Here is a 24,088-nt window from a genome sequence, read left to right on the forward strand (position 1 = left end):
AACACTACCTAGTTTATTTTAATTATTTAACACAGAGACTGAAAGAGGTTAATGTGACCCAGTGGACTTGTTTATTTTGAAAACTATTGCCTCTCCTTACTCAAAAATCTGCATGCTGAGCTGCATCATAGCACAGTGTTACAAGGGAGCAATAAGGAATAAAGTTTTACAGCTGCTTGCTAACATCCAAATGATAGCATTTATACCAGGGCAGCCACTGCATGAAGGCACAGGTAACAGAAAAGTCAAGCCCACTGACTTTGTTAACACCACTGGAAACTTAAGACACGTGAGATAGGCACTATGCTACAGAATATCCTGGATCAGGGGGGATTTTGCTACTTTCCAAAATTTAGTTTTATAGGAATAAAAATCCTCACTGTTTACCATTGAGCTCACAAATAATAACCACTGACTATACGTCCTTCTCTCTTCAAACGGATGGTGTGTCAGCTTGATCTTCAGCCTCCTCCTCCAGCCAAGATAGCGCAGTAAACAGCCTTCATTAAGCAACCCAAGATAATGCAAAAGAAACTCACTTCATAAAGCCCAAAGGATACTTACAAACAACAACAACAAAAATACTTCTGCAATCCTGCGCATCCAATGCAAAAGGGGGAAAAAAGGGAAGGGCCCCCCCGAGAGAAAAAAAATCCAGTTTTAAGCAATGCCATCTGAGGCCCAGTATATTCACCTGGATATGTCTTCCTTAATAGGACCAACGATTAGTCTTACATACAGAAAAAAAAAAGAGTCCGAGTTTTATTTAAATAGGTAGCTGTTTTCTTAAAAGAAATCTTATTCAAAGATACTCTTTTTTATTTGTCCTCAGGAATGCCAACACAACATGAGGCTTTTGTTCCTTCTCATACATGAACAACAAAAGTAAAAAGCCTATAAATGGCATGATATGCTAAGGAAAAAGGCTGCTTAGCTCTGCACCACCTCTGACCATTTTGGAGAAATGTTCAGAGTCATCATTTCAGTTCTACAAATTAGTCTTTAACAACGTGGTTTTTGTGTAAATACAAAAAAAGCCACGGAAGTCCTGTAACTCTCAGGGGATCAGTTGACAAAAGGAATGCTTTGAAGTTCACGGCATTAATGGCATTAGAAGCATTCTGAAGGTAACAATAGAAATCTTGCATATACATTTTGTAGAAAAAAAGGATCTTGTGTGCTAGAACAAACAAATCAGCAGATTCATGCAGGACTGAAGCTCTGCATTGCTCTATCAGTGGAGATTTACTGAGTTGAAACAGCAGAATCCTGCCCAAAGACCCTCCTGTTATTTCAGCTTCTCAAGGAAGCTCAAGAGATCACCATTGGAGCCTTTCCCATTTGGCCTCTCTCAGCACCACCATCGCCTTCCTCGCATTTACAAAGATGGTTGTTACTGTGCTTTGTTTCTAACTCAACGCTCTGTATGAGTGAAAGGTGTGTCCTCTTTAAACGCTTTGAGAATAAGGTGCCTAAATTCCACAAATATTGGATTTCTGGCATTTGAATAAGTTGTTTTTTTCTGTTTTGGTGCTTTGCCTTCCAGAAAATCAAAACTTCATGAAAATGACTGATCTCACAGTAAAAAACATTATTTTCAGACAAAGCTGAGGTAAACTGAATCCAAAACCTCCAAATATAATAAAAACATCTTCAATTGCCTAAAACCTCAGTGATGGAGAAGCCAGTGGGGCAGAAACAAAGAGAGAAGCTCATCCATACAAAGAGTGTTTAAAAATAATTAGCAATTCAAATGTTTTATCTGAGAATGAACCTGGGGGTACCACAACCTCTTTTTCCTCCAGTTCTGAATAAAAATAGCACACTTAAGTCTTAATTTTGTTGGCTATTTTTCCTTTTCTGCAAGATTTTCATTACTGCTTTCCTTTCAAGCTCTCCCAAGACTCAGTTATGTGCCCGGAGAGCTTTTAAAGGAAAAGAGCTTACTTGCTTGGCATCTTTTTCCAGCCTCTCTTAGCACTAATTACAAGGCAAAGATTAAAAAGACAAATGAGTTTTATCATTGCAGCCTTGGCCTTTTGGAAGGAAAAAAAAACAAAAACAAAAATCAGTGGCGCTTTCAACCTTAGGTAAAATGTTGAAGTCAGCAGCTTGTACTGAGGGGGAAAAAGAAAAGATGAAATCCAATTTACGGAAAATTTCACTACAAAGCTCACACGCCTTGTGGCAGTCGTGCTTAAGTACAAAGTTGTGCAGCATGCAGGTGACATAATTAGGTCAGTAGGGGCAAGACTGCTTAGAACTGTTACATAAAGAAATCTATAAGATTTCTCAAATTAGACTCCTTCCAGGTTTTAGTGGCAGACATTTCCTTTTTGCTGCCATGGCTCAGAACAGTGACTCTGCAAGCAACTCAGAGCAAGTCCTTCCTGGCAACATGTTGCATTGCAGTTATCTGATCTGGCTAACTAAACAGTTGCTTCCCATCATTATTGCATTCTCAACTTGAAATTATTTATGGGACACTGTTAAATATGTTTGCTAACTTTGGCACTGAATATAAAACAAGATTAAAGAGATGCAATAGGCAAGCTGCCATTGGGGTTTCCCTGTCATTTCAGAATGAGGAGTGACATTGCTCGTAATAAAAGTGGCTAATAAGAGCCAGACTTAGCAGGCAGGATTTTCAGAACTGTTTAGTGAGTGAGCCAGGAGCATTGGAATCGATGACCTTTCCCGCCCAGCATAAAAAAACAAGTTGTTGCTACTAGTCAAGCAGATGACATCTAATAATGAAAACCTAACAGAACAGAAATCAAGTGATCTCATCATTTGGACACTCACATGTGAGAATGGCAGTGACTCTGCTGGGAGGGATGGATCCCAGGGTTGGGATCACAGTCCACATCGACACAGAAGCTGCAGCTCATGGCCATGAGGCAGCGGGCTCTGTATGCAGCTGCTGGATTACACAAGCTAATGCAATGCCTATTCCCCCCTCTCTACCACTGCAGGCCAGAAGAAATTGCCCCAGAGAGAATCTTGCATCTGGCCCATCTTACAGTGGCAGTACCATGAAAACCAGCATTCAAATCATCACCGTCTTCCCCCACCAGAAGAAGCCAATTTTTCTGACATTAAACAAACCAAATCTCTTCAGGAACAATCTCTTCTTGAGGCAACTGTAAGAAGTAATCCTTCACTGATTGCACTGTTCCACAGTGATCAAAGTTGCATCCATGACAACCACACATGGCAACAGGTCTGCTCTCTGTCCCCATCCCACATTACTCATAGCTTCCACTCTCATCCACCTCATAACGCTCAAGCATTTTCCTCTGTTCCTTACCTACAATAGTGCTGGTTCCAGCATAGGTATATATTAACAGGCTAGCTGCCAGGACACACCAGATGGGTAACCCTCACAATTACACTGCAGCTTCTCTCTTAGTGGGGACAATAATTTACCTCATTGCTGGTTTTCCTCAAATTCCTAGAAACCCTAATACTTTGAAGATCTTCATTTGGTTGGACTTGGCCCAGTAGGCTCAAAAAATTATCAGGGAGTCAGTGACAGTCAGAGAGACTGTACATGTCTTGCTCCTTAAGGAACTTTATTCCTTCAGAGTTAAAAGGTGTTTGAAATGCAAGACATATAAGTGCTTCCCATTTTGGAAAACACAAAGAATCTAGCTGCCTCACTAAACATAGCAAGTCTCAGTCATCTCTTGTTCTCTGCAACAGTCCTAGTTCCATTTACTCTGAAGCATTTCATAATTAATTCAGAACATGCTGGACTATTAGATTGACAAGTATCACAGTACACAAGAGCAAACTGCAATGGAATAGACTAACTAAAGAAAAGAAAGAAAGAATTTGCACAGGACAAAACCAAAAGCTTTGTTCTTCCCACTTGCACCTAATACCCATACAGGGAACAAGACACCAACATAGGGATCCTATTTGACAGCAGCCCTTTCACAAAACTATTGCAACTACATATATCATCTCCTGATTATATTGTATCTCCTAATGAAAGCACAGGAGAGAATCCCTCTACACATCCATGCTGTGCCCTTAAAACTCCCAAGTTCCCTTTAAACTTCTACATTTCATATGGATTATTAGATATGTCTGCCAGCTAGAGATGCTCTGTCCTTTCCATGGATCTTTCATCATCTATCACCTGGGGTCAACACCAAACCGTTCCCAAAGGGTCAATCACAGAGCTAGATTAATAATGCTAACCAGTTACCTTCTCTGAATGACACAATTAAGAGACCTCTATTCCTAGAAAATCCTCCTTCAAAGAGATTTTTTCCTTTGGGTTTTTAAGCTAACTGGAAGAGTCCAACTGCTCTGACAATCCCATTAATGAAACAGTCCCAATTTCCAACTGCAGAGCATCAGATAATATATTCTGCCAGTGCACACAGCTCATGTTGATAAATTTCAAACAAGTTTGTATCACTGTACCTGTGAGCAAGTTCAGAAAGAGGTGAACAAGTTGCCAAAATCTTGTTTTGTTCCGAGATTGAGGGCCAAAACAAGGTCAAGCCTATACCAGCTACAAGCTTGAATATTTCCCAATATAATCATTTTCCTTACTTTATTATCTCCATATGCTTGCCTAGCATCATTACTAGGACCTGTGTCTGGGATTAAGTTTCCCCTGCATATCCAGAAGGAACTACTGTGGAATCACAGTTAACTCTCCAGTCCCTGAGTCTCACTGCTACTACATTTATAAGTCCTGCTGCCCTGGGGAAAGATAGTCTGTGTTTTGAACTCTTATTTCCTGCTTGTAACGAACAGCACTATCTGTATTCTACCCACTTAATACCATATCCAGTCCCCCTGGTAAAGACAATTACATGCCCTTAAATCTGGAACCACCTCCAAAGAAAGCAAGTGCGTATTTGCAGAAACACATATGGCTGTCATTTCAGCCACACAATTTACAAAGTAATCAAGAATAACAGAAAACAAAACTATTATCAGATCTCGAGATTTAGTCGCAAGAGACCAGAAGGCAAAGAATAAGAAAACTCCTGTTCTGCTGAAGTTCAGTCTTCACCCAGATACCCCAAAATGTTACCACTATTAGAGTTTTAATTTCTGTGGGACTTTCATACTGCAGAGAGAGTCTTAACTATACAAATCTCTCTTCTCTTATTGTACATACTGCAGACAAACAGATGGAACATATTGCACCAACACTGAGGTAAACTGCTCACACTTTCATCCTAATGGGTTGTTAGCCTCAGAGACTAGCTGGACCTCATTTAAACGCTGACACACTTACACAAAGCACTGTAGGTCCAGACACACACACAATAAATCACAGCATTTAGTTAAGCATGTTATACAATACAGGCACAATGCAACACAAAATTTGGTTACAAATCTTAAGTAACACAGTTTACATTTTATATAGCCTCAAAAATTCAGATACTGCTTCAAGTAACATGAAGAATGTGGGATTGCTCAAGGTCAAATCTAATTACAAAGCCTGCTAAGATGAAGATCATTTTTTAAACAGTGGGAAATTAAATTATTTGTCTGAGTTATCTGGCAGTAAATACCTGTCTGTTTTAATTGCTGTTCATATAGCCTAATAAAAAATGGAAGGAAAATGTTCATGTGTGGTGTCAGTTCCTTTTCCAGGTAAAGTTATTCCTGATATTCAGTGGTCTGGTCTGGTCACTGCAGTAGTCTGACCCACGCCACGCAAACAGGGGCATCACCAATGCACTGGCTGACTCAGCCCTCTGGCTCTTTTAAAAGCAAGTATAGAAATCTGCATTCTTAGACACGGTGAGGAGGGAAAACTAAAGACCTAGTTGTGCCTCCCCTGGATGCAGAGAGGCAAACAACTGAAGATTAGGTAGGGAGCAAGTCACTTGGAAGCTGGAAGAATATGTTCTAGCTTGAACAGTCCCACTAGTTACTCGGACAAAAAAGGAATATACGGCTGTGTTCTGCTGCTGCCATCCAGTGGGGAGGTTGAGTAGAAATCTTAAAGACTGATGGCTAACGAGGGCTGAGTTTGGGTCACTGTCAGACTGGTAATTATTCTGCATCTTGCTTGCAATATGTTCCAAAACAAAAGTTTTCAGAAAGTAAAACAAAACAAGTACTGAATGAGAAACTCTTATGATGATTGATGTACACCTACTGCATAAGGACAGAAGAGACACTCCGCTGCTCTGGCTCAGTCTTGGTGCTGCCTGTGAAATCACTCTATGGACTTGCTTCGTTTTGATCCCACAGATGTTTAGTTATTACCAGATGCTGCAGCTGACAGAGGCATGGTTGGACAGAGCTTTATAACATGCAGGATGTTGGCTTATGCTATCACGACTTTCAGGTCTTCATATCTACAAATTTCAATTTCTACAAATTGAAGTTCAGCAGCTGCTCTGCTTGCATACATTTGAAAAATCCTACTGGCTGATAATCTGCAGCAATAGGTATCTTAAATATCTTGTTAAATCTGGCCTTAAAAGCTCATCTCTCATTTTTTCAGTGCTTGGAAGATCAGAATATAGATGCATAGAGCAAAATGAAAGAGTTGGTTTGATACTCTCCTATCTACTTAGCATCCCCTCATAGATAACTGAGGGCCTCAGAATTGGTAAGTGATAGCTTTACATTTTCATTATCAACATCATTACTTGTGGATGATGAAACAGAGGCAGTGATAACAATTTAAAGCCAACTCAAGTTGTCAGGGTACAGTCTACAGAGCAATTTATGAAGAAGATAAATTTCTGATGCTAATTGGACTTTACAGCGAGACATCAATAGGCAAGAACTCCTCCAGCAAACCAAGCAAAATAGGAGGCAGAGGGAAGTGGACTGACTTGGGACCGGGGGGGGGGAGGTGAGGGGGGAGGACACACCTTTCCTCATCAGTCCAGTTGCACAATCACCACTCTGCTTTGTGAAATTATCAAGTGCTGCTGACACCAACTGTTCTTCTGCTGTACCAACATTTTTCTTTTCTTCATATTTCCAGTAAAACTACTACCAGCAATCTAAAATTATCATTGCATACCAAGCATCTAACTGCACAACATAAAGTTCTCAGAAACAACAGTTATGGTGCAGTGGCCAAAAAACAATGGGATAAAGTGTCCTTTTTGGCATATGGGAGAAAGTGGGTAAATTATGGCCCAAAGGAAAAAATGGGTAAACACCATTTACCGGCACTGGCATTCAACTACACCATCAGCAAAATGAAAGAATCCCTTGTGAATATGGAAGACTCATCCACATCAACGTAATTCTACAGTTGTCTTGGAATTTCTACAGCAAGATTGAGGTGTTGTTCTCCTTGTACAGGAGGGGATACAAATACAAGGGGTACAAATAGAAGCCCTCAACTCTCCAGCAAGTCCTGGGTGCTATAAATAACATTTTCCCAGAGACACAAGCAAAACTTAGAGCTGCACTGTATTTACTTACAATACATTGCAACCAGGCACCAAAGCCAGCTTTCTGTAGGGAAACTCCAAGTAGAACTGCCCTTATTTTCTGCCATATGTCTACTTCAGCTCTCTGTGAGCAAGACACAAGGCCCAGGATTCCCTCAGTGCTTAATTCCAGAAACATTAAATGTTGAGATAGTTATGTTTCATCAGTAAACAGATGTCCTTGATTTGACTCTATACCAAAACACAAAAAGCCCACTTACCTATTAAGGCAATGGATCTGTAACTTTAATGCACTGGTAATCTACATACCCATACAAACATTACATGGACAAGACCGGCATAGCGTGGAACATGAAGAATTCCATCAGGTTGCTGCTTAACCATGTTTTAAACTAACATTTGTTTGGAAATAGGACAGCAGAATTAACTGAAGAAGAGAAATATAAATCTCTGATTCCAGTCAAGAGGGTATGTAATCACTAGCGCAGACCTATTTATCTCCCACCATTTCATCACCCAGTAATTTAAATGTGATTTCTGAATTTCAATTGGCTTATCAAGTGCTCAACAACATCATGGGATCCTGTCTCCACTGAAAATGATTTCTGCCCTTCTTCCTTGAAGACTGTCATGTTCTGTTCACTCTATCAATCAGCTTGACATTATCTTCCTTTCACAGAGTGGATAGTTTAAGTCATCAGATTTATGCAAAAAATAACAAGTAGCTCCCATTGCCCCAGAGAGCACTTTGCAATTAGATGTTGCTCTTTATACACTGATATTCTTATTGAAGCTCAGTGTTTTTCCTTGTTTTATATCCCTTCTTTTTTATTTTCATTAATTCTTTGCTTAATGCTTTATTTACAGCATGCTATAGCATTAAAGATTTTTTTTTTTTAAAAAAAGAGAGGTTTACTACTTACTGATTTTCAGTCAGATACAGGAAAAGGAAGAAAGGGAAAGATGTGATACTTAAGAAATGCATAACCACAAAATACAATAAAGATCTGAAACGTATACTCATACGGTAATATGCAGGACTATAAACATAGCAGAGCACCCAGACAATTCCAACAATCAGCTTCTTCCCTTCATGGTTCTTGTGCTGTGCAGTATCTCCAGTGCAGACCAAAAGTATCTTTGCTTTACATTTAAGCCCATCATCTCATTCTTCAACTAAGCAGTCACTCCAACTTTAAAAGGGACAATGGGTGTCTCACCAAAAGCTGCTTATTGTTTTGTGCGAAGCAGAATGTTACACACTTTGGGTCTCCCTTAGGACCTCATTATGTCTTTAGGGTATCTACCACTGTGGTTGGCCAAATGGTGGTGGAAATGGCACTGATCTAGTCCCTGAAGGAGCTCAGAGGTCTACACGTCCCTGAAGAGCAACGTTACTGACCAGTCATTTCAACAGGGCAATGTCAAAGAGTGCTATTGGCATCTCCTAAGACTGGTGCTACCTAAGCCATCACGACTGCTTAGAGGATCTAAGTCCAAGAGGGGCCCTACTGTTCTGGCTTCCTATATGGGAAGTGGAGAGATAGTCATGTCACCTAAGTGTCACACACAGCACCTCTCACAGGGGATCTGAGCAGCATACCACCATACTTCCTCTCCCCTACTCCCCCTCAGTCAGCTGGTTTTGTTCAGCTTTAGGATGGAGCAGTCCTGACAATCCTGAAGTGGGGGGAGGATGGGCACAGAGGGAGTCATACCCTTCTCTGCCAGAATCAGCACGTATTGCCTCTCAAGACTAGTTTTAAGACTCAGAGTGGGACTTGGTGTTACCCAGGTCTCACATTGACTTTTGGATGAGGCAAATGTCACCCTGTTGGCACACAGTGACTGAATTATTGCTCCATCGGTAGCCTGAAAAAGGAAAAGAATTCCACTACCTTCTCTGCCCCAGACCCAGCAGCAAATCAGCCCTTGGTGAATATGCAAATATGAGAGCAGTGGCAATTAACAGTATCCACTGTCTCACTACAACCATCTGCTGAGACTGCTGCAAAATATGCATCCTTTCATTGCCTGTCCCCTAACTGAATTCATCATTTCACAACATGCAGGGTTTTTTTCCTCGGTCAGGAAATGACCTTGCTAATACTATTTATTATTTAACAGATCTCAGTCTGAGAGCCCCGGTGTCATACCCTATAATAAAATACAGTGAGCAAAATGTAATCGACTACAAGAGTAAAGTAGTTAGCATTCACTGCAAAATGCTAATAATATTTCAAAAAATGTCATTTCTTTTCATGGCCTTTTGACCAACTTAGCTAATGGACTGAGGCCTAGGAAATACTGGAAATAATTTTAGGAAGGAGCTTACTGGTCACTTGTCAGCTTTGATATGTGCATACCTTCACTGTACTGGCCAGCACAGTGCAATGATGGTATTTAAGTACTGCTCTATGCTGTTTGCATAAGGAGTAGCCCAGCCACCACGTCCCAGACAAGGCAATCTAAATACAACCTCTGGCACTGTTCTGCAACCGAGTCCAATTTGTTCCTAAGACCTGGAAATATTCACCATGCACATGTGTGTTTCAGCCCCCCATCTGTTAAATAAGAATAATCACACTTCATTTGTAAAGCACGTCATGTTCTACTGACAAACACCCTGTATTGCTTTGATTTCCGTGACTAGCTGCCAGAGTAGAGTTACTCCAGCACATTGCTGTTTATTTAGACTGAAGCAGTTGGGCAAACACCCTTCCCTTTTGTTGAGAGACTTTGCAGAAAGGAGACTAGATCACCTTTATCCCTCTTGTAAACTGATCACACTGCAACCATAGTTTTTTTTTTTTTTTAAATGCTTTTTTGATACTGTTCTTGCTACAGCTGAAAGAAAAATGGAAATAATTTGGGGTCAGGGAGGCACTATTCAGGCCTTGGTTCTGATCCAGAATTCACATAACCTGAAGCCCTTGTTACTTGGGAAAGGTCAGGAAAATGCTTTCCATGGTCACTGTTGGGCTAGATTTGCTCTCCCAGAAGAGGACATGTTTTTACAGTAAATTCTCATTTCTCTTAGCTTGGCACAAACTACCATGTGATACAGTCTGATAAAAGGCCGTTTCTTGACATTAGTGCAGCAGACTTACTTGTCAGTTGAAGACTAATTATCTTGGCTCCTTGTTTGGGGACTGTGGCAGCTCCTGTACTAAACTGCGTTTTGCTGAGGCCAGCAACCTTACTCCTTTTCCAGAGGATGCTGGCACTAACTTGTGCTTTTTGTATTTCCAGTAAAGAAGGGGGGTGTGGGGAAGAAGCTTCCAGTGCAATCAATTTTCTTTTTTTACTCACTACTTTTTAAACAAGATGCATTTAGAAACACTGGAAATAACAGTCTCAAAAAATTTTAATTCTTCAGTGATCCAATAGTGCTAACTCCAACAGGGTGCAGCCAGAAGACAGCAGGGACCTCCTTCTACGTTCCAGCTGTTTCTGGTGACGCTTTAGGTAATTTTAAGTTTTGGCTTTGTCTTTTTTTTAATGGCAGAATATCAGAACCTGCTTAAAGGACCAGATCAACAGTGATTATTAGCATACCCAAAACTTAGGCCAGACACTCATACTGCTGGGGTGATTTATACCAACTAACATTCTTTGCACTCTGTTCAAATTATACTCTGATTTGATTTTCCTACTTTCGGTAAATTATATTTTTTTTAAAGGCAGTCCAGGGATACTTAGAAATAGCTTAAAAAGAAGAAAAAAAAACCACAAGAAGACATAGTCCAAGACCTTCCTGTTTGAGCTTCTCTGAAGAGGACATGTCCTCAAAACGGTAAGTCGTGGGAGGATACCCACCATTCCTCTGGGTGACCAAAGATGCATTTACTGTGCCTCATTCCAAAAAACAAAAAAAAACAAAAAAAAACAAAAAAAACCAAAAAAAAACAACCACCCAAGGCCCAGCGTGCCTAAACAATTATTACTTATTCATGCAGTGCAGTAATATGGGTGCAAAACTTCTAGCGCCTTGAGATACTTTTTACTGTACCAACAGACTTTCCAAATACCATGGTTTGGGGAGGGGGGAGGGAGGGTGTCAGAAAGTCTTGATACATTCAAGTTTTACTGTGCATAGGTTAGTATAAAAGAGCTGTATATATGTATTCCTAGGGTGAACAGATTTTTCCATGCTCTTTTTCAAGAAATTTTGTCTTTGACTGTGCTGTGGATTGAATCAGGAAAAGCACTGGATCCAATCGGTATCTTTTAAAGGTCATAGCTATGAATGGGGGACTTGCATGCTGTTCTTCAGCAACAGACAGTGCAAAAGGTGAAAGAAAGACACTTGTGTTCCAACTAAGCAGGCTGAAGCCATGTTAGATCCCTGTTATCCCCTCATCTTCATGTCCTGGGCCAGCGTGGAGGAAAATGGTTGGTGTGCTATCAACTTCTATTTCCTCCTATGTAGGACCATAATCTCCTGGGGAAGAAGAAACGTGTAAAGAAAGGACATGCAAAGCAGAGGAGATGTTCCAAGCTTTATCACCCAACCAGTACACACCTGACAATGAGATGCAAGGAGAAGACTACCCTGATAAATTTAAATTTATAATTCACTTTTGCTAATCAGGCATCAACAAACAACATGAAACAAAATCAGCTACTGACAACAGCCTACAAACACCTGTTAACACCGTCACTATCCGTTACATACGGACCACGATGTTCCTCCCCAGAAGTATAATAGTCAGCTAGTTCACAACAATTTGTCTCTGTGCAAAAGGGACAGTAAAAGAAAGCTGTTCATTCCAAAATATGCTACCTTAGGATGCTACTTTCAGGAAACATAGGTGTAAAACTAACGGGAAGAACTGCTATTGGGAAGATGCAAGCACTTAATAAAAGCTCAAAGAAAGTGACCAGATCAGTGTGAGGCAAGTTCTCTCTTAAAATGCTAACAAAGCCAAAAGAATAATGACCATCACTGGACTGCAAGGCATGTAGATGATGCCCATCAGGGAAACAAAAGTGAAAATAAAAAGAGAAAAAAAAAAAAGAGAGAGAGAGAGAGAGGGAGAGAAAGGTGGATCAAACATCAAGCAATAGAAATGTTGATCCTAGAATTTTCTGCTCATAAATTCTGTTATTTGAAAGAGTATTGTTAAAGATTGCCACCCTAGAAGATAATACATGTCAGATGTAGCTTCCACTCTTGTGCTGATGGATAGCATTTCCAGTCTGATGAGAAGAGATTACCTTGCTGAACCCTACAAGACATCTTTAATCTCCCAATTTAGAATCCATTGTCCCCCTACCAGTTGTCACTGTTCTGAAAGACTGCAAGAATGCTGCCAAACACTGAAAGACAGCTGCATCATAGCTAGTGGCAGCAATCTGGAGGTGCTCCTCCAGCAAAAAACCTTAAATGTTAGTAAAAAATTCCATCTGCAAGTTCTTTCACTATTAATTAACCACTTTCTGTTTTCTGAGAAGAAATGTTTGCCCAAACATGTCCTTGAAACCACATCCACACTGTAGACTTTCAGATTAACACTAAGTGGCAGTTTCAAGTCCAGGCTCTCTGACAGGAGAAAATGCCATGCTTGGCATGAAAACAGAGCTGAGCTCTTCTTCATGAACGGACCAGGCACAGGTAGGGCCGAGCATGCTACTGCCAAGTCCAACAACTGATTTTTTTTACTCTTAAGTACAGGGTGAATATTTTGTACCCATCTACACCCAGAACCATGGACAGTGGAGCCAACCTGGAGGATCAGCATGCCGTAGCCTTCTTCCAAACTACTCTTCACCTGACAGCAGAGACAGATATGAACACAAAGCATAAATCCCGAAATTAACAGAAACTATCATTTTCCATGGACTTTTATTTAAGCCTGTGCAGTCACTCATTTGGGATGAAACTCTCCAGTAGCACAAAGCCTTACAATTACATTAAAATTGGACTCTAAGTTTGGGATAGGCTCCGTGCTGCTATTACAATTAATGTAATTGTAAGCCTGTGGCACTGCAGCCCATGCAGTAGGCACAGACATGTCGATCAATAACAGAACAAGCCCTAAAGCAATTTCCATCCCTCAAAATGGCAGTGATTTGCAAAACACTGAATGATGAATTCTATAGGAATGACTGGCTCAAGTACTAATAAAATCATAACTATGAAGTCTAACTTTTCTGCTGGGACCAAAAACCATATGACATATCAGGAGCAGGCTGAAAACTAAATCACAGAATAATCACAAACTCCCCCTTCGGTAGGGACAGGATTTCATCTTAGGCAATTCTTTTAATCATTCTAGAAACCAGGAATCCAATGCAAGTCTTTTACATTCCAATCTATTGCTTTCATCACTCAAGCATCCATCTTCCCAAGGACTCAGCATGTTGACCTCTGGGTAAACCCAGAGCAGAGCTCCTGAGCAGAACATGTTCCACTTTTCATGGCATCACTTCACTCAAATGAACCCTGAGGGTGAGATGCTTTCCATCCTATTTGTGGCTTTTCACTTATCCAACTGCTTCCTTCTCCCCCACATCAGCAGAAGCCTATGCATTTGCAATATATATATATAATTTTTTTTTAATAAGTTCAGAGTTTGGGAGAAGCAGATAAGGAAGACAAAGAGCAACGAAAGCTTTCCTGGTTAGAATTTTGGTCAATGGAATGTAAAGATTATCATTTATTGCAGATAGTAGCTATATAAAAAATGATGCTGTCAATGTAAAATGAATAAAATAAAGACAGTATTTTCACAAGCTTTCCCCTATGGTTTTAGAATAAAGTCACCTTGATATCACAGCAAAGAGCCTGATTTCAACCTCATGCTATAGAGATTGATACACTGGACTTGACCATTTGTGTCTTAAATGAGATTCCACCTTTCAAAAACCTCCCTTCTTTTTGTTACAGATCTTTATTTTTTCCTTTGGAACATCATGAAATATGATACACAAAACCTACACATTCATCAGCTGATCTGTAATTTTTTTTCCCCTGACTCCCTGGAATACACAAATCTTTTTATATACAATCACATTCCATGCAGCTAAAGTGCACAATCATGGAAAGCTATACCAGAGGCTACGTTTTACCTTATAAAAGACTAAATTAACACTGAATTGCTCCCTACTGGTAGCATACCTATGCATCCAAATTGAAGTCTTTGTCAAAATCTATGCTATATATAACAAGCTCCCATTGCAATTTAAAATGAATAAAACTAACAGAAAATAAGAACAGATATTTTCTCCTCTTTTTTCTTTTCAAAAATAAATATACCAGCAAACTTCATGCAGAGATCTCTGCTCCATTTTGTCTTAAAGGGATCCTATTGTTCAACTGAATTGCTTTCTCTATCTTGTTACTTCAAGAGATTACAGCCGGGGCTGTATATTGTAGCTACCCTATACTTAGAAGCCGGATAATAAAACACATAAATAACACACTGAATAAAACATTAAGACATTAAAGGAGTTAAGTGGAACAAAGGGCTAAAGCATATTGTGCACTAACCACGTCTGACCCTTGGAAATACAAAGGACTCATAATTCTAATTAGTAAAATGCACAGTTACGACTTAAATCGTTAGACAGCAAGTGTGGTGCCTGTCTGCGGCTGTGCAGGGGAGCCCCTTCCACAGCCTTGCAGGGCCCTCTGGTGGAACTGGGAACTGTGCCCATGGCATCCTGACAGCACTGCTAGGAAGAATAACACTCCAACATAAAAATAAGAGGAGAACCATAAGCCTGTGTTATTGCCCTTTTCCCTGAAAGCAGCATTATTTCTAATACAGAGCTGCACCTTTCAGACACACAGCCTTCACTTGAATAGATGAAGCCCTGGCTCAGTGTAAGGGGAATTTCCCCTCTGACTTGAGCAGGAACAGGATTCCACCTGCAAAGTCCTTAAAGCTGGGAAAATCTGCAACTGATGGGAACAACCCCATTTGCTGCCAGACCACCTGACACCAACAGCATGATCAAGAGGTATCACCTGCCTCTGCTAATCTGCCCAGGAAGACAGGTCTGAATTCCAGTTGACAGTGATGTTTCACATTCAGAGTAGCAAAACAAAACCGGAGGGCCCTGCAGACCAAAACAACGTCTGATGCGTGCCTCAGTACACAAATTGCTCTTCTGTGCGCAAAGGAGCACCCTTCTGCTGGGATGCTCCCAGCCTCATTTATGCTCACACGCTCAGCTGCCTAGTCCAGTCCAACAGCATCACTAAATCCCTTATTTGTCCTTCAGATGAACTGTGCTGTCCACTTCTTCTTCACTTGATGCCTGCTCTACTGATAACACAGCCCAGTTTGTCAACTCATCAAGATTTTAGCTATATTAGGCTGCTATCACTTCCCTTACTAACTACTAGTGGGTAACACAGTATGTACTTTGCCAGTGTGCAGCAGCTGTTGCTAGAGCAGGGGATTCGGGGTGGGGTTGGGGGTGGTATCTTCTACTCCTCCACAGTATTGACTTCTCTAACTTTGTTTCTTTGGACACAGAAAGGACTCGTAAAACATCTGGTTTGACACATACCCCTTGTACTGCTGGTCTAGTTCGTAGTCCATCAATGGTAGATCTTTGCTCCAGGCCCATGCATGCACAGTACTTGCCACTTCTAAATGACGCATCTGTTTCTGTGACAAACAAGTGACTTTGACTATCCCACTGGTGGGCTAAACTAATGCCTCTTCAGAGAACAATGACAGAAGGACAAAAAAGAGGAGACAGACACGTTCTTAAAAGACACTTGTTTCCCTAAGCCACAACAAGGGCAGAATAGGAGCAGCAGCAGGGCAAGCCATTGTTTTCTGTGTCAAACGCATTGCTGCATTATTCATTCAGACTGTTCCTACACAAGCTGAGCCTTTCCATAGACCTGTCTCACCCCATTCATGCATCAAACAGAAGAACACAAAGGAGAACACTGGTGGAATCCCAGAAAATGATCTCAAGTCCCACAGCAGGGCCTGCAAAAGCAGCTTGTACTTCACATATGGTTTTCAGAGGACCGGCGATTTCCGGCAATCAGGACAGCAACCTGCTTGCTGGAGAGGACATCTAAGATGCCAGGCAGCAAACTACAGATTTGCTGCTGCATTTCACTAAGCAGAAATGGAATCTTCAACAACTCAGGCTGGTCATAATTCCCTCTTGAACTCAATTCCCAGTATCTACAGCCATGCATATTTGACTTGCCACTGCCATTTTGAACTGGACTTCTCCCATTTAACCTCTGCTAACCCTGTAAATTAAATCATCTTCAGTGCAACAAGGAATAAACTCTGTGAAAAGAAGTTACTATGCATTCTTCCACTTGGCAATAAGACCAGGCAGTCCCTGTGCACTCACACACAGTGATTTATCCCTATGCCCTGCACCATTCTGCTGCTGCAGGAAGCAAGCAAGCCATTAGAGCTACCACTCAAGTCTTCATTTGAAATCACAAACAGCAGGGAAAAACATGAACCCAGCAACAAGATTCAGAGAAAAATCTGGCCCTGCTTTAAGCTACAGATGTTTATTAAATGTATGGATTCAGGGCACATTAAGGGTAACATGCACTCCAAAATCTGGACCCTTTGGCAAGCAGAAAAGAGGCTGGAAGCATTTCAGGTGAACATCATCACAAGAAAATAAAACACAGCAGCCTCGAAAAAGCCATGCTGCACTGGTAATTCACAGCAGAAGCTGCTCTGCTGGCTATACCAATTAACAGTATACAAGTCCAGCCCCTACATGAGGTGACCTGAGGAAACGTCTGTTTAATGCTTCATTATTTGTGGGTCCTGACTTATAGCAGAGAGAAGGAAATGAGTATTTTCCTGCACAAAATGTTGCTTCACTCTGCACAATATGGAATTGACAGTTATATCAGGTATCAGTTAGGATCTCTGGGAGCCTAAAACACAGCTCAATTTTAAGCATCTATGGTAAGCTAGGTGCTTGTGCTTCGCCCAGCTATTGTCAGTGAAAAAGACAAATTCTTCCAAAAAGGTAATTTGAAGGACCAAAATTGGATGACTGTTCTGAACTGTCCTCTCCACATGGGTGTATACGGAGCTTGTTTAAATAATCTGCATAAGCAGCATCTTTAGTGATCTAATGATAGTGAGAAGGAACATTCCCCCTCCATCATTTAGCTAGTTAACTCTGCCAGTCAAAGCAATTATGCTGTTTGAATGAAGATCAGGTCAAGGTCTCCAAGCTGAACTCAGGATCCAAACTTCTTCAAAGCAATAGCAAGGTTGGCTCACTAGATTGAACATTGTCTTTCTCCACCAATAGTTATCTGATGGTGGTGAATATTTTGCAGAACAAAGGAAGAAAGAACCAGGCCTGTCCTGTGCTTTACTGAACTGAAGACACCCTTTTTGTCAAAGGAACTGCTCAATGGCACTTTCTGCTACTTTTCAGCAACAGGGTCCTTAAAGATCCTGTCTCTATTCCTGTCTGAATACTGCAGAGACAGCTGTCAAATGGTATTCTTTCAGGTGCCATCTGACAACACTGAAGCCAATAAGTGTCTTTTCCTGGATTAGGCTCCACAAAAATGGCAATATAAAGTCAATCCCTATTTTTCAGCTTAAATTCTTTCAGCTGCTCTTGGTTAATAAACTTTGTTACCTTTAATGAGTGAGTATTTTTTCAAAGGTAACTAGTGATACCAAGTATATAACTTGAAACACCCTAATTTTCCAGGGGAGACACAGCATGTTCTTAAAAATCTCATCCTTCTAAAGTATCCCAAGCTAGACACCTCATGTCTCATGAAGGGCATGTGTTTCTCACCTCAATACATTCATGTTGGGCTACAGCTGCTTGACCTAAGGGACACAGGACTAATTCCGTGTCAAATCAAAGCTTGAATTCATCCCTCTACCCTCTAATGTGCTTCAGGACACTTTACCTGGAAAAAATTGAAAGCTCTCTGTTGACTGCAAAGATTTTATCTCAACTGCCATCCAAGAACATGCTAATCTGTAGTAATCAAATAAGATTAATTATTTGCTTTCCATGAAACAGGATACACATTAAACACTAAATTATTTGCTTTCTTGATGAACAGGACATTGTCTTGCTCACATCACAGATCAGATCGTACATTAGGGAGTCGATCTATTTGTTGGGTCAAATAGCAAGAAAGAGATAAGGCTGGGAAATGCAGCCCTTGATGAGGGCCCTCCAAATGCCCTATGGTGTCACACTCCAGACACAGGGAACTGGTGAATCAAAGATGAGGTGACTGCTGCATCTGGAATATGGGATCATAAAGGGGATGGGGACCACTTCACACATGAGAGAGAGAAGGTCATGTTTAGGAAAGAGTACGACACCATAACTATCACAAGGTGCACAAAGGATCTAGTTTCAAAGGAGATCTATTATAAAAAGAGCTCCATAATCTGGCCAAACTAATCACAAAGAGCAAAACACAATACTCATTACACCTTTCCTTAGCCTACCGGAGAAAGCACCATAAGCTAATTTGCCTAACCGTCAAGAAGCTTGTGCTTTACGATCTCTTTAATATAGGGAAAAGAATTCTTAGTGTCAATTCAAAGCATGTGATCAAGCATTTTCAAATGTTATGTTAAAGAAGACTGCCATAATTTGCACGACACATAACACAGATTCATCATATGAGCCCGCAACGGAGGATCACTACTGCCTTGCTACAGGTATTTCCCTTGCAAAGAGCATTTTAAAGAGACCAAAATAACATTTCTTTTTGCAAGACTCGTCCCTAAACGACAAAAGCTACAGAAGGCTATTCTCCAGGTTTTCAGTTTTGTTGCAGTCTAAAGAAGAACTTCAATTGTATAGTCAGCTCTGAAATGTACCACCAAGCAGCAGCTGTTTATGGGAAAGGTCAAGAGGTCCTAATTAACTAGTCACCATGTGTAGATCCCCTTCCCCAGTGACGCGGTTCAACCAGTTTCCGTAACAGCAACCTACAAAATGGTAATACGGATCAACTGGGAACACTGTATTCACTGGAATCACTTGATGGGCTTGAGCTGAAACACATCAATTACCCTCCAGAACCTGTGACTGTATTTTATTGCAAATGCATTTTACTGCACGGAAAATGCATCTACCAGGGAGTGAAAGAAGCAGCATCCAAGCTTCTGGCACCTTAAAACATTTATTCCCAGCTTGTGCTTTTTGAGCGAATTTTCAGCCACAGTGAGGTGGTATATCCCCAGCAGAATGCACTGGTGTAGAATCCATTTTCAACAGTTTCAGAATCTATGGTGTTCAAAATAACCCACATGTTTGAACTGCAGATAATCCCTATTTGTCCATATATCAAAGAAAGCCTAAGACATTTCCTCTCCTGACAAAAAGGCTAAATTTCAACAGATCGTGAATCAAGCAACAGGCTTGAGTTGGATGGCCAGTGCCAGATGATACACCAGAGCATGGTGAGAATATTCCATGGCATCAGGGAACACAGAGCTGGTGATGGGGTGGAGGCTGCATAGCAACTCTTTACACTACAAAAGCAAGAAGGTGTTTTGTGTAGCTCTTAGATGCACACACCACTGATGTGCTGTGAGCACGCAGACAGATAAAGCAGCTGTATGCAGGTCACATCCAGTCCTGCTTGCCAAGACCGGGGAGACTTTGGTGAGCACATGAGGATTCTTCAGCTCCTTCCCAGACAGGCACCAGAAGCAGCCAGAAAAGAGATGAATAGGTCATCTCACCTGGAGGATGGAGCCTCTAACAAGTGCATCCCCGCTTTCTAGTGCTGAGCCCAAGTGGATGCTGACACTAGACCTGGAACCATGAGAATCTGGCACAGATGTATGGATTAAAGGCAATACACTTCATTTAAGAATGAGACTACATCACAAACAGTAGTACTTGAAGAAATCCCCAAGCCGGCATCTAACTACAGTACTGAGAGTGGTACGGTCATCTCGATGGGGTGGTGCAGCCAGGCTTTTGATCTCCTCTAAAAGCAGAGCCCATATGTGATACTTCGTTAACCTAACTCTCTGCTTTTGGGATGAAAGGTGACATAGGCCTAACTCAGCTATGCTATTTTAGGACCTGAACTAGTATCTTTGCACTAGCACTAAGACAACTGTATTTTTTTGTTGACTCATGCTGGATGTCTGCATGGTCCTAGCACAGATCCAGTCTGGTATGTCTTCATGAAGCCAACCCACCTTGTTCTGAGCTATTTCTATTGTTTATAATAAGATACTACACTGTGGCCAATACATATACCCTGTTAGAACAGTGCATCCTCTTAAATTCAGTGTCTTCTGTTTACCTCACTATGTTGGCTAGGAAAAGAAGGGGCATACCACAAGGTGAAATAAACCGCAGTTCCATATTTGTGTCACTTAGTGAAAGAACTGTCACACGTAGTCTTAGGACTTTGATCTATTGCCCACCGAAGTCAATGATACCATTGTAAAGTCTCTCAATAACCACTGGGTTGAGAGGAGGAACATAAAGACACGTTTCTGAGTAACATGAAAAAAGGATAAAGCAAAAGGACACAAACAAATCCCAAAGCCCTAACAGTCATGAAGTCACTCCAAAACTGTCTGGCAAGCTTCACTACATAAAATTACTAGAAAAGCCCATGAAATTTTACAATAACTCTTTTTTGTTGTTGTATCTTTAACCCATTGTACTGATTATAACATGCTGTCAACAGCCTCATCAATTATCCATCGCTAAGAAGTGAGCTCTAACATTCTGCAAGTGGTATTAATTGGTCTCAGTAGCACATAATGAGTTTAAAAGCTCCTACCTGTGTGCCCCCGGGGATGGTGGCTAGAGGCGGACAACAATTTACAGCAGACCATTAACACATAGACCAGAAAGAGCCAGTCAGATAGAAGCATTGATTTGGCACAGAATCTCATCCTGGAGGCAGAAAAGGAAGCATTTGAGTGAAAGAACAACACTAGTAGGGAATAACATAAAAATGACACTGGGAAGGAAAGAGCTGAAGAATAACTAAGATAGCCTATTACAAGGCAAAACTGACAAAATTGGATTCACAGTTTGGTGGGATAAATTCTTTGTTAAGCTCGTTTTATAGTTGGAATGCAATGGTTATCACACATGATATTACCCCCACATACATATTCATAAAATCATTATACGAGTGCAAGGTCTTTCTAGGAATCTGTGAGGATTTTTTTTTTTTTTTTTTTTAGGATTAAGAGCCATCCACACTCAAATTTAAGCATACATATTTATAAGTTGCACTACTATTTTTAAACTGCACCTACCTCAAATTTATACACACATCACAGAAAAGTGTTCTTGTCACTTAATACATCTCAGGATAGATATGCTAAAGCTACCAACTGCCATGCAGACATGTATATGAAGACTAGATCTCCCTGGCGTGCAGCATCTGCTAGCTTTCCTGGAGATCAATGGGTTTGCTCCGGGTTAAACACTCATGAAACCCTGGCCTCAGTCAGCCATGCAAGGCCTTGCTAGTCTGCCAGGGTGCGAGAAGAACTGCATTTCAGCAAACAGTTGTTCTGTGGAAGGCAGATGTTGTTAGTCTTATTCATGTTAGTGTTAGAATTAAGACCACAAATCCTCAGTAATTTTGCTGCACATATTTACAATTAAATCCCTCAATAGCTTATGTTGTGCCATTCATCATATAGAAAGGTAATCTGATCATTTCCTTAAACTCAGTTATGATGATTTATTATTTGTGTGATACATAAATGGGTATTATGCACTTGAACCCTTAGATGTAATGTTCTAGACTTTCAACAAATGCTGTAAGCAGGAATACATCAAATTTATTAGAGGCAATTTATAGATTTGCATAAATTGAACTAAATACTACTTTCATAGCAGTGACTTTAGTCTGCAGTTAATCAGCATGCTGGGATTTGGAAAAGCCAGTCATGAGCATGCTCATTTGCACCAAAAAGTCCTTTGAGAACTTCTTTTCCCTGTAGATTTCAGTTCTGATTCCTCCATGCATTTGCTAAAGAATTTGTTTATTTGTGTATCTTTAAAATACCTGAGACTGTTCAGCTAATCAGATCATTCAAGTGGCTGAACAGCCTGATAGTTAAAAACAGACAAACAAACAAAATCCCCCTCACACCATAGACAACAATGAAAGCATTTCCATACTGTTTTAAATTTGATAACTATTTAAAAGTGAAATCAAAACATATCTCATGTTTTCTCACTTAAAAGCACTTGCTTAATTTTCCATTTCCCACATCACAAAACAATTTCATCCTCTCTTTGTGTAGTAATGGGAATGTTGCTAAAGCCCAAATAACCCACAAATGCACTTGGTAATATCAAAAATTAAGAAGCCAAAAGCCTGTTGTAAATACTTTTTAGTAACAAACACTATGCTATATTTGAGGAAAAAACATAGATTGATGAAAAATCCAGCATCTTTAGCTGTCCTTGTAGACTTTACTCAAGCCTATAAAATTCTTTTTCAAAACTTCACAAATATTGCTAAAAAATAACTCACCACATTGTTGATTTAAGAAAAAAAATAAATACAAAATAGCTACATTTTAAGGACTGATTTGGGAAAAAAGGGACCTTTTCTTGTTTTAGGAAGGTCCTTTGTTTTGAGTCAGACATGTTGCAACACTGAACACACACAAACCAGTACTGGAAGAAACACACTGAGCCTCTTTTACAACAGTACATAGGAATTTTCTACAAACAGGGATGAAGCCCAGATGACAGAGACTTCACTTGTCCTTACCCTACAAGTATCCTCTTATGCAGAGTTCCCAGGCTAATTCAGAGCAGCTACACTTCACCTAATAAGCATCAGCCTAATTCACCTCTCACACCCAGCTGAACCACGTAATGCTAGTGCAGCTAATGGGATTGTGTCACTGTGAAAAGAGCATAAATGGTATTATTGCTGTTGATCTAATATTAGCCCAAGGAAAAGGCCCACGAGGCTTTGAAATCAACCTATCATTTCAGAAAAGACTTCTGCCACCCAAACTTTCCCCATTTTACACCCATTGAACCTCATTTTGTTGAGAGCTGAATTCAGCCTTAGTTTTCTTGCTCCACCCATGAGAACAGTAACACCTCATGCACCAGTTACCACTAAATAGGAAGTCGTGATCTGCTGGTCTTGCAATACCATCCCTCTGTTGCTCTGAATGTAAACACAGACTCCAATCCTGTTATCAGCAGAGTCATTCAGTGTCGTTCTGAAGTAACACACTGAAGATAGTGACCTTTCTTTGGTTTTCCTGAGGCATGACTGAGAGCAGAATTTGACCCTTGGAACTAGTAAGAGATCAGATTTTCAGATGTTGTGAGCACCCCCTTTCTGGTGCGAGCTGATGAGAGGAACAGGTACCTTCGAATCGTGCACCACATGTGCTCAACAGTTCTTATTTCAGCCTGTAAGCAAACCCATGTGTTTCCACCATTCCCAGTGAGGGAGCAAGGCTGGTCTCATGGAAATGACTGTGTATTAACCTCATTTCAAAAGCTTTTCCAGATTTTGAAAGTTTCACTCTTTGAAGTCACAGCCCTGATTTTAGGCAGGGAATGTGAAAGCAGGTTTAGAAAGAGCCTCATGTTTTGCTTTCTTTTTCTATTTGTAAATATAACACTTTCTGCTTTAAAATGGAGAGATGCATTTGAGCTGCAGTTCTGAATATGCTCAAACATGTGTGAGACAGCCCCCTTCATCA

The 24,088-nt window shown here is 40.6% G+C and overlaps 1 protein-coding gene across 2 annotated transcripts in view; it reads right to left on the bottom strand.

Annotated features, from left to right (window-relative positions):
• The window catches only part of TAFA4 (TAFA chemokine like family member 4), an 84,775-nt gene that overhangs the window by 32,249 nt on the left and 28,438 nt on the right, over positions 1-24,088 (bottom strand). For both annotated transcript variants that reach the window (XM_026109711.2, XM_064519177.1), the window contains exon 4: positions 21,166-21,281. In XM_026109711.2, the coding sequence (XP_025965496.1) occupies positions 21,166-21,281 (116 nt within the window). The remainder of the gene's footprint in view (positions 1-21,165; positions 21,282-24,088) is intronic.

Source organism: Dromaius novaehollandiae, chromosome 12 (assembly GCF_036370855.1).
Source record: "Dromaius novaehollandiae isolate bDroNov1 chromosome 12, bDroNov1.hap1, whole genome shotgun sequence".
Classification (NCBI taxonomy): Eukaryota; Metazoa; Chordata; class Aves; order Casuariiformes; family Dromaiidae; genus Dromaius; species Dromaius novaehollandiae.